The 11,577-nt window shown below is 53.9% G+C and overlaps 3 protein-coding genes across 3 annotated transcripts; 2 read left to right on the top strand and 1 right to left on the bottom strand.

Annotated features, from left to right (window-relative positions):
* Positions 1-2,191: 2,191 nt before the first annotated feature.
* INS49_015374 (uncharacterized protein) lies at positions 2,192-4,325 on the bottom strand (the record flags this gene model as incomplete). The annotated part of the gene is made up of 5 exons (XM_043176055.1): positions 2,192-2,308; positions 2,374-2,485; positions 2,563-3,074; positions 3,199-3,587; positions 3,674-4,325. 5 exons carry the CDS (start codon positions 4,323-4,325, stop codon positions 2,192-2,194), a joined length of 1,782 nt encoding a protein of 593 aa, XP_043019510.1.
* A 2,127-nt stretch (positions 4,326-6,452) lies between these two features.
* On the top strand, positions 6,453-7,789 carry INS49_015373 (uncharacterized protein; the record flags this gene model as incomplete). The annotated part of the gene is made up of 3 exons (XM_043176054.1): positions 6,453-6,916; positions 6,978-7,470; positions 7,583-7,789. The coding sequence occupies 3 exons, from the start codon at positions 6,453-6,455 to the stop codon at positions 7,787-7,789; spliced, it is 1,164 nt and encodes a 387-aa protein (XP_043019509.1).
* An 808-nt stretch (positions 7,790-8,597) lies between these two features.
* Positions 8,598-9,702, top strand: INS49_015372 (uncharacterized protein; the record flags this gene model as incomplete). The annotated part of the gene is made up of 2 exons (XM_043176053.1): positions 8,598-8,931; positions 8,984-9,702. 2 exons carry the CDS (start codon positions 8,598-8,600, stop codon positions 9,700-9,702), a joined length of 1,053 nt encoding a protein of 350 aa, XP_043019508.1.
* Between the last annotated feature and the right edge of the window lie 1,875 nt (positions 9,703-11,577).

Genomic DNA, 11,577 nt, shown 5'->3' with positions numbered 1-11,577 from the left:
CGTAAATAGGAAATGTGGGCTTGATCGATTATAAAGTGACTCATATACCCACAACTTCCACCTTACTCACACGGTTCGGCTATTCGGTTCGCAGGCTTGTCGTACGATCGTATTATCACCTTCACTATGTTCTATCTCTCAATCTTGACATCACTGTTTCAATGTACTCATACTACACACAAACTGTCAGACTTGCTTAGATCCGCTAATCTACAGCCCGCCCAAGCGCTAGTCTTGACTAGACGGGTCCACATTTCATGTTTACATTCTCATTGATCGAAGACATAGGCATAAGCTGAGCCCAAGAGGAGACGGCCTGCACCTCAAGCAGGCCCGTGATTGCTCTGACACACAGAATGAGCATGTCTTGGGAACTGAATTCTAAAAGGCAGCTAGCGAGGCGGCGAAGGGCAAACGTCCACAGCTCGGACTAATTACCAGACTGCCTGGGAAGAAAAAGATGCAAGCTTTTCACATGCCAATGAGCGGCGATCCGTCATTCTGTGAGCCACGATATGCGCCATGAGCTGTCCTTGCCCCTTTGTATGTAGTTGGGAGCACTGCCTTCCCTTGGGAGGCCATGGCTACGAGCCAGGAACGGAAAACTGAGGGAGCAGAGAGCAAACACGAATTTCGGCTGGCGTCATACCCCGGCAGGACTCGGCAACAAGAACACGGCGGGGCACAAGACACAGTTAACCGAGGCCGCCGAATAAATCAGGTTGGATCGTTGGCTGCAAAGAACAATGAAAAGTCAAGCCCTTGGAGAGCCATCGACCGCGACACCCACGTCAGCGTTACGATTGGAATGAAGATATTTCAACAGTCCCTGGAAGGTCGACTTCGTTTCAATGTCTCGCCCTTTTCCCAGGAGCTGTTCATGGACTGATCCTGTTTATGTGCTTGGGGCATGGGCTGCCCTGCCTGGGCATCCAGTCCGTTCATACTTGCACGACATTCTAGTGACCGTGCAAAGATTACTGTCTGCATGCGACGTCAGCAAAAGCATCAGTGTCTTCGTGCTGACTGGTAACTCTGCGGTCGAAATGTTGGAACAGGGATGAGTATTTGCCCCAGGGTCGACAGCACAGTCTCGCGAAGAGCTGGATATCGACTGTGTCATTTCTACGTCCACAACGACGATCACGACCGACAAAGGTCTACTTTTTGACCGCCGAGCTGTCCAAGAGAGCTGGTGGGGCTGTACCGTCAGTGGCCAATGTTCAACGCAGACTTCTTCGGCGGTTTCTTAATAAGTGCCACAGGTTCAGGAGAAAGCCCAGCTGTTTGCTCCCACCTTCCAGATTTGACTAGATAAATCACGTTAACCAGAGAATTCTGACTGATCAATATCACAAGAGATTAATCTTAACAGGTGTGCCAATATCAAAGTGCGGTTCTACGCTCCGGGCTGATCGTAAGCTCTGCACAAGTTTCAAGCTGCTGCAGAGCTCGCCCAAGAGCAGTTCAACAAGTCAGGACTAGCGCAGGCTGAGGTTTGCACATGTTACTAGTAGACGCCGGAGGGAGCTCGGTAGTTTCATGAGCTAGTGGGGCTGCTCCCCCTGGCTCTGCAGAATACGCCTGTATAGTGCCTACTCAAAGGCAAGCTTATTATGACACGCATGCTGGTGCAAAGTTCTCGGGTTCGGGAGAAGATTGGATGAGGCAGGCCAAGAGCATCGCTGGTCACTTGAGCTGGCGCTCCTGTGTCAGGGGACGATCGGGCAAAGTCTATATCTCGAACTTAAAAAAGTGTGATCTGTTGAAACACAGGCTGGGTCTAGACGCTCCTCATCAGCAGGCAAAATGGCCGTCTCAGCTTTGGTACTTAGATGTTTGTCACGTTTTTAGGCCGCTACACTATAAGGACAAAAGTGACGCCACTCATGCACAATATACCCGGGTCCTTATATACGCGACAATGTTGCATGGCGAGAGCGACGGCTGTGATGTTCTAGTTCTTGAAATACCGGATGTTTGTGCATGATAATTATTGAAAGTTGTGGACGAGCATCATGACCTGCGAAACATCGTTCGATAAGTGTGTGAAGTGGAAGACGTGACGTGACATTGGATATGTTGTTGTCCCGAAACATGCACCTCCCAAACACCACGCTTCCGTGAACAACCTTTCGCAAAGCAAACTCGTAGTGAGCATAGACACATGGAATGATACCGGTCTTCTGCCTCAGTCGAGGAATATCTGGTACTCTGAATCTTCGTAGACATGCACCTCCGCGGACTCGAATTTCCTGGCCGAGAGCTTCTTGGCGAAGAGCACATCCAGCTCCTCGTATGTGCGGTCCTGGAAAGAATAAGGTCAGAAGACGATCTTCATGTAGGCGAGATAGGGTGCAGTCCAATGCTTACCTTGACCTCCGGCAGCCGGAAGTAAGCCCAGACCGCGGTCAACGCAGCTGTGGCGGCCCAGAAGAAGGCTGTCTTGCCTTCCAGGTCCAGCTCTGTTGGGTTGATCAAGTATCTGAATTTGAAGAAACGTGGTCAGCTACATCTCATGTTTTGCGTGGTACATGAAGTAATTCAGCGCCAACTACTTACGGCTCAATGACCAGCGATGCAACCGTCACAACATTGTACGTATTCCTCGCCAACACAACCGTCTTGGCACGCAGGTGCATCGCACTCGTCTCCGCAATAATGGAATAAGTAATAGGCCCCAGGGTCAAGCTGTACACCAGCTGCCACACAAGGCACAGCGCGGCCTGCACCCAGAGGCCCGCGTTGCTGTGCGTGACCACGGATATGATGCCGATCAGGCAGAGCACCACGGTCATGCCCGAGATGCCGCACAGGTAGATGACGCGGCGGCCAAAGTACGTGAGCAGCGCCCACGACGACACGGTGCCGATGAAGGCCAGCGCGGGGCTGACGACCGCCAGCTTGTACGCGTCGTCGACGGACATGCCTGCCTGCAGGTAGAAGTACGACGGCCCGTAGGCGAACTGCGCGCCCGAGAGCATCTGGCCCGCGAAGGCGACGCAGCAGATCTCGGTGCGGCGGCGGTCGAGCCCGCGGAAGCAGTCTCGGTAGGTGGACCCGGATTGCAATTCCTGCAGAGGGGGTGATTCAGATTAGCTTCGTCTCCCTGGGCCTTCCATGGAACATTCACAGATGAGATGTATATATCACGGACGACAGGAAAGGACGGGTAAGTGAAGAAAGGGGCGAACAAACACGATGCCGTGTAAACCGTGCGAGCCAGGAGTTCGAGTGGTGGTGTGTCTGGGATGCTGTGTTGTTCCGTGCAGAGGCAGGGCGAGCAGCAGCGGCCTTTTCCTTGCTCCGGGCAATCCTTGCCTTTTCAAGCCTGATGGTATACACGATCTGCGCCAGGCTGTTCTGGACGTCGCTCTCGGTGCGGTTCGACAGCCGGTGCAGGCTGATGGCGGCGTCTCCGTACCGCTCCTTCTTGGCCAGCCACCAGGGGCTCTCCGGGGAGAAGGCCACGAGGACGAACAGCGGCAGTGGCCACGCCCACTGCACCGCGAAGGGGATCCGGTAGCTCCATTCCGAGGAGTTATTGACGAGGGCTTTTAGGACGCCGTTTGCAATTAGTTGACCCACTGGCACATTGAGGTTAGCAATGATTCCAGTCATACAAGGCAAGCAGTGGAATACATGTATGAGAAGTCCTGCCGGTGTGACTTACTGGCCCAGCACAGGTTGTTATATACAGTGAGGTATCCACGCAGCGCCAAGGGGCACACCTCGGACGCGTACGCGGGTCCAGTAGTCGCAAAGACGCCCCAGCCGAGGCCGCACAGGAATTGGCCGATGAGAAGGACGTGTATAGTGGGGGCGAAAAAGACGATAAAGATGGTGGAGTTTATCCACAACAGCGCAACCAGCATCATCTTCTTGTAGCCGAACATGGCGCTCGCCCAGCCGTTGATGAAGCCCCCGAGTATCACGCCTATGGCTTGGGCGTTGCTCAGGCCGGCTTGCCATGCCCCCGTGAGGCTCCACTCGCCGATGTCAGGGAAGAACTCGCCGTATCGCTTCTGGAAGGACGGATAGCCGTAGAACTGCGGCATCAGCGCGGTATCGTAGCCCTCCATGACGATAGCCATGGAGATCACCAGCGACCAGAACACGGCCTTCTTGTTGGCTGACAGGGCATGGCGGAATGTCTGCTCGTGCTCGGCGATGTTGGCGGCGCGGGCCTCGGCCTTGGTGAACGCCCTGATCTTGTCAAGCGACGGCCGGTTGGGGTCGATGAGCTGGCCGTCGATCGTCTCTGGCTTCTCCCCCGTAGGGGTCGGCGAGCCGTGAGACATGATGCTGCTTATTTCCTTGGACATGATGGGCTAATGTGGTGGCGGAGAGACCTGCTCAACCTGGAACGAAAGACACGTGTGGCTCACAGGAACCGTGAAGTCATTGGGGAGCGGTGCCTGCATTTTAAATGACACCATGCATGGAGCTTGCGCCGCACAGATCTACGGCGCCAACTAGCTTCTCGATCTCCCTAATCGCCGCCTCCGTGTTCAAATCCTCAGCCACGGCGGTGTGAATCGGATGCATGTATCACCACCTTGCATGTCGAGTCGTGCTGGTTGTGTGGTTCTCCCAGCTGCCGGCAGCGGCCAATGTCACGCATCGGAGAAATTGGTGGTGAACAAAGTTAAGCTCCGGTCATTGAAACCAGCTCCTGGGGTCGACAAATGGTACTGTGAAAGCTTGTCAGGCTTTCTGACATGTTTGACGAATCGGGTTGTGGGGAGTCAGGTTATTGGCCTGTGTACGATGCGACTCCAGATGTCGATGGCGCGCTACTCAATGGACGTGCGCACATGTGTGTTCTTGGGTCATTGCTCAATGTGACCGTGGCGATCTCCACCAGTTTGCATGTTTCTGAGTCAGCTAGCGCTGCTCCTTCCAGATCGAGTTATATGGGCTTATTGAGGTTCTTCTGTAGCAAGCAAAACGGAAGGAAGGTCCGATATAATACGGGTGTAGAAAATGTGACTGTCTCCAAAGGAACTGCATCACATGGGTAGCTCATATAAATATTTAGAAGCCAGCTAATCATTTGATATCTGTTGTTATACAACGAGGCACGAGTCATAAGTTCTTTGGTGTTGGCATCCATCAGATGAGAATGAAGATAGTTACCAGCTCTAACTGCCAAGTGTCTGTAACCGTCGAAGAATGAGAGCTTGCATCTTTCACTGCTCCCACACGAAACACTGAGTCTTACGAGCAGAGCCTCCTCTTAAAATGCTATGATCAAATATGTACCCTTGCGTACGCCGAGACCTCCGGTTCACCTCGATTCCGTTATGCTTCCGGATCAACCCCATCCTCCCTTCGTGGATTGGATAAACATTCTGCCTAGTTGTGAACATGTGAAAGATTGGTTTGAGCTGCTTGGACAAATGGGGTTTTACCAGGACTGCGATAGGTAGGAGTGCTACATCAGGCTGGCGTAAGTAGCCCTGTTGTGAGACAGCAAACGAGTCTAATGTGCTTACGATATTCCCACAGCATTACTGTGTGAATGATAATGATCAGACGTTCATATGAAATGAGAATCTAGTCTGGCCGTTCAAACGTATTTTGTGCTAGAAACAGTTCTTATTTAAATTAAACGTGTTTGAACACATGCTGTCAGGACGTGTCCAGTGCCGTCGATGAAGGATCATGTGGTGGTCCACTCTTCTGGTGCGGAACCCTTGAACGTCTTCAACGTCTGGAAATGCACAACATCGTGATCCCGGCATCAGCAATGCAGTGGCGATATTTAGCGAGTGTTGATCTGGGGGAGCTTTAGGTATATTTCAGCTAGTTCTCCTACATAGAATGCTTAGCGGCAGCTGTGGCATCGGTCGGCTGTGTCCCGCTGAGGCGCGATCTGCTCCAATGTCTGGGGTGCATATGTAAAGGCAGGGACCAGTCCGGGGAGAGCCCACAATGGCGGGCCCCCGGATGTCCAAAAGGGGGAATCCCGCCCGCCACTTACACCAACGAGAAGCCGCTTGACAAATATCAAGACGCGCGAGGAGAGACTCACCCGGACCCATCGCACCGTTATCGGTACGACTGTGGAGTGGCCACTGCATCAGCCGACGGGTCTCCTCGTGTCACGCCTCAACGCTTCATCGTGACTGTATGGACAGACCTCAAGGAGCAGCTCCACACAGCGGGTATTTCGTCCGCCTCCAACAGCCCATCGTGGTCCAGCGTTGGAACGAGAGGGGTCGGTCAGTGGTTTCAATTGCGGAGCCCCGTTGGCACTTCGCATGGTAGATGCCCTCGAAGCAGCTCGGCTCGCAGTCAACCGGCTCGAAACGTGACCTCCCACGTACAGCTAAGTTAAGCCGCCTCCCACGACGCCTGCAGATCCCCTCATACCCCAACACGCCTTACACACAAGCGCACGATAAGTAGCACCACACGACGACTCGACACCACAGCAAAGCGCCAAGATGACGCACACAAATGGATCCGGCAACGCGGGCGCCCGCCAAGTGATCCAGGCGCCGCTGCCCAACCCCTCCCTCCAGGCGACCGCGGACCACAACCTCAAGACCGCCGACGCGCCCGTGTACGCCCCGGGCCCCGGCGAGGTGCTGCTGCACGTCAAGGCGACGGGGATCTGCGGCTCGGACGTGCACTTCTGGAAGACGGGCTGCATCGGCCCGCTCGTGTTTGAGGGCGACTGCATCCTCGGCCACGAGGCCGCCGGCGTCGTCGTCAGGTGCGGCGAGGGCGTGACGGACCTCAAGCCCGGGGATCGGGTCGCCGTCGAGCCCGGCGTGCCGTGCGAGAAGTGCTTCCTGTGCAAGCTGGGCAAGTACAACCTGTGTGAGGACGTTGCGTTCGCGGGTGTGTATCCGTACCATGGGACGTTGCAGCGGTATAAGGTGCACCCTGCTAGGTGGCTGCACAAGTAGGCCTCTATTAACTATCTACCATATCTGTTCAGGTGGGGCAGGCTGACACCATCACAGGCTACCAGACAACATGAGCTTCCAAGACGGCGCACTGCTCGAGCCCCTGAGCGTCATCCTGGCTGGTCTTCGTGTGGCCGAGCTGACCCTTGGTCGCGGTGCTGTTATCTGCGGCGCAGGCCCAATCGGACTCACTGCCCTCCTCGCGGCACGAGCGTCAGGGGCTCACCCACTCGTCGTCACAGACATCGAGCCAAAGCGCCTCGCATTTGCCAAGGAGCTCGTGCCGACCTGTCTCACCTACCAGATCGACCCGTCCCTGGACGCCCGTGGCAACGCGAGGGGCATCAGGAAGCTGTTTGGTGCTCGGGGCGGCGAGGGCGAGGAAGGGGATGAGTACTTTGCGCCGCCGTGCGTGATCGAGTGCACTGGTGTTGAGTCGAGTGTCTGCACGGCGGCTTTCACTGTGAGGAGGGGTGGTCGGGTCGTCGTGGTCGGTGTTGGCAAGAGTATCATGAACAATCTGCCGTTCATGCATCTGTCCTTGTCTGAGGTACGTTTCTGGGTTTGAAAATCTTCCGTCTTTGTGACTGTTCTTCTTCAACGCTAGGATTGAAGTCCATATTACAGGGACTGGCCGTTGACTGACTATGACTCCGTGGCAGATCGATCTGAGATTCATCAACAGGTACACAGACACCTGGCCGGCGGGAATCTCGTGCATAAGCGGTGGTATTATCGACTTGAAAAAGCTAGTCACTCATGTCTACCCTCTCGAGAAAGCTGAGGAGGGCCTGACGCTGTCTTCGGATCCTCGGAACGGTAGTATCAAAGTCCACATCGTAGACGACTCAGAAACTGTTTTCTTTTAAGGCAGCAGGTCTTGGAATTCGTTGGACTTGAAGGAAAACGTGGGAAAGACGACAGGCCAGCAAGCGGTGGTTTGAGGACAACAAGGGAAAGGAAGTAACGAGGATGGCAATCTTGACTTGCAATGTCCAAAGTTGGACACGTTTTTCGAATCGTCTGTAATCATAACAGTCAGGAGGTCAATTTTGAACCCAAATCATCCAATCTTTCGCCGCCCCATATCACTGTTTGTCAGTCTAATATGTTGTCGGCCTGCATGTGCGTATATCATCAAAGCTCTGGCGGTAGACCCTGGACACAAATGTTCAATAGCAACGAAAGAAGTGGAAACATCCATTGAACAATGACAAAATCAGAACGTCGCCTTACGGACATTCCGAAATCTAAAGATCTGCGAGCCGAACTGTTCAAATTTGTCTCATCCCCATGAGCCTCCGGTGTGGTAGGTGCTGCAAGTAGTAATCATGTACGGAAACCGTGCCACACGCATTTGCACTCAATAAGCTCAAAATATGGTTGTTATTGTACAAAAACTGCCTAGTTAGGATGGAATCAATGTGAACTTAATAGCACCTAGTATGATAGCTTCGTTGCTGTGATTCACTCTACTTTCCGTCTCACAGGTGACCATGACCTGCTCGCAACCTCCGTCCTTGGCTATAAAAACCCACAAACTTGCTGCCGATGTTTCCTGCAAACTCTTATAGCCACAACTACCTTTCTCCTCCCACAGTAGAGCCGCATAAAGACCCAGGAAACTTCAAGTCAGTTTCATACCCACACTAAGCCAAATCCAACACCAGAACAAACATGTCTTACACAGGCTTCCCACCCAACGACTTCGCCTTGTGGATCTCTCGGCAGGTTCAGCAAGGGCAGCAGGGAGATCATCACCACGCTCAGGCCCTGCTGAACCAGTTCTCCATGCCTCAATACCCACTGCCTCCCAGCAGCCGAGCAGCAAGCTACCCTGCTACTCCGCAAGGGCAGATACCATCTGCGACCTTTTCGAACAACATCACTGGTTCATGTCCTCCGGGCCCTTTTCAAAACCCGTACCCGATGAACTCCAATGTTCTACAGTTTCCTCTGCAGCTTCCTCAGGCCCCATTCCCATACCCTGGCATATCGGCCCCAGGTTATGGTAGTTTCGAAAACACCCAGCGGCCAACCCCCCAATACGAGACTGTTCAGAGTGGAACTCTCCCCGAATGAGTACCCCATGGGATCTCAGCAGGTGGCACCGACTCAGGGCCTGCAGCAGAACGGAGGCGCTCTTTCATACAGAGACCCGTCTGTCCCAACCAACCTGACAACGATCCATCCCAGTCTCGGGCTGTGCGTGCTGGTCCCAATTGGAGCACTGAGCGTAAACGCTCCCCAGAGCACAAGCGACTGGTCAGCCGCCAGCAACCCTGGCTCCCGTCACAGAGACCACTACGGCACCCGCGTCGACCGCCTCCGCCTCCGCAGCCGCGAGCTCACCCCATACACGAGACACATGTCGCCTTCCCCTACCAGATCGTTCTCGCCGTATCTCTCGTCCCCCTCCTCCTCGGTCACGGTGACGCCCATCCTGCGCCATCGCCGCCTGAACACCCCCGAATCCGGCAGGAGCCCCCGTCGCTTCCACGGCATCGGTGGCTTCACCCCGCTCCGCAGTCACGACGTACCGCGCCCCACAATCGAATCTTCCATCAGTACCGTCGGAACCTGTTCTCAGTGCGGGGGGACCGGGGCTGACAGCTCTTACGAGCCGTTCACGGATGGGTCTGTGGCGCCGACGCCCCAAATGGGCCGGGACGATGCTGTCGTGGGCCGGGGTGAGCCCTCACGGGCACACGTGGAGGATCGGGAGGGCCCAGCGGGGGGTCATAGGCGCTTCCAGGCCAGTGTGGAGGACATTGATGAGTAGGCTGCTGAACTGAGGTTGCGGGTCAGAACCGGCGGGGGGCGGCAAGCTGATGATGGTACGGTATGGAGGGAATGGACCTGAATATTGGAGACGTGTATGATAATTACGAACTGGTATCTGCTATCAGACGTTGATCAATACGATTCGTTGCTTTATGTCTGGGGTGCCATCTTTGATATTGCTTGTCGAGTCGAACCTCACGCAACGCGTTCTGCTTTCTGTTACGCATCTGTGGAAGAAACTTAGATATGAAGCTGTCCTGGCTTATCCAATGCTCTTGCCGCAACTCTGTCAAGCTAAATGGTCAACAGATGCGCGGGTTCAGCAGCCCCTATGGGTACCATGCCACAGACGTGTTGGCCAAGAAAACAAGCAAAAAGGTTTACACAAACCGGGAAGGCGACAATCTAGTGAGATCCGAATATCCAAGACATCACCATGTTCATATTGCACATCACTCACACATACACTCACCTCGAGTAGTTAAGCACCTGCTAGTCGTCCTTGTCCTACCCATAGTCAACCCAGTCGAACTCACTTTGGGACAGGCCGCGGAGTCTTCAATTTTCTCGAAGCATACTAAGTCCAAGGACTTCGTTTTTACGAGTCTGGCACACGTCAACTTGTTACACGCCTTCCAAATCAGGCTCAATTTTTGTCTCGTCCAGGGTACGTGGGGAGCAAGCATTTTTCGTCCGCGGTGGCCCTGCCCTATTCTATAAAAAAAGAAAACGAATAAGTGGTAGTTCCTTGGAAAGAATGATTCTTTGAAAGGGCTACGGACGGATTTCGTTGGCATGACTGCCCTGAAGACTCGATTCTTGCGAACCGCTAGTTGTGCCAGGGCCCCTTCCAGGAATAGACTTCACACAAAACTGCTCAGGTTAATCTTAGTCTGTTTACAGGTATTCTACTCTTTGATGCCCAGTGAAGACAGTGACTGTCACATTCTAGTTATTTCAATGTTCTAGGGGTGGAGGGTCTGAGAAAAGCATTTGAGACCAACCAAACCACTAATCCGGGTCATGTCAGTTGAGGACGTATGACTGTATACACTTGAGCTGACCAGTTCATCAACGCCGAAATCTATAGGTTACCTATGCGCCGTACAATCTGCTCACCGCTGATGCATTTGTGTGGAAATGCACGATGATATCTCCATCCCATTGCAATTATGTCTGGCAGGGCTGAGACTTCTTCACATTAACCCGAGCGTATCCGGGCTTACTCAATGTTATGATTTTGAATCTCATCGGGCCTTGAAGAACAAAATCAATCTGACGATGATCTCGGCCTTTGAGTATCAGACATGACGTGAGCTTCTGAGCAGTGACCGGAAGTTCCGAACTGGGTCCTGACGGCGAGAGCAGAAAGTTTTAGACTTCAGAGCTTGATTAATAAGGCTGGGTTCCGGGGCTATTTCGAGCCCCGTCGTGGTTACGAGAGCGTCCATGCGAAGTGCAGTGGTTGTTAAAGTGCCAAGAGAGGTGGTGTGGTTATGGGAATGCTTGGTCCCAAGGGAGGGGTCATCACCCATTCCCGATTTGATTCTCCGGCTTTATCGGCTGGCGCGAACAGTATTCGAGCGAATGGCACTTTCTTCCGGCGCCTTATGAGCTCAGAAGGTGGTGTGTGGTCAAGGGTGAGTGCGCATCGTCCTCTTGAGATCCAATGTTGTCTCCCTGGTCCTCGCGGCCCGGGTGATGTTCGCTCGGGCAGCGAGAAGGATGCAGGGTCTCTGGCAGCCCTCAATGGACGGGACCCGGACTACACCGGGCACTATACAAAAGGCAGGGTTCACAGGATGGACTGATGTTTTATGACATGCCGGCGCAAGACAAGTCCAGACGGGGCGAGAAGCTCCTCCTCCCCCCC

The sequence above is a fragment of the Diaporthe citri genome (genome assembly GCF_014595645.1).
Source record: "Diaporthe citri strain NFHF-8-4 chromosome Unknown scaffold_9, whole genome shotgun sequence".
NCBI classification, from domain to species: domain Eukaryota; kingdom Fungi; phylum Ascomycota; class Sordariomycetes; order Diaporthales; family Diaporthaceae; genus Diaporthe; species Diaporthe citri.
The sequence above is the reverse complement of the archived record's forward strand: the minus strand, read 5'-3'. Positions and strand labels throughout refer to the sequence as shown.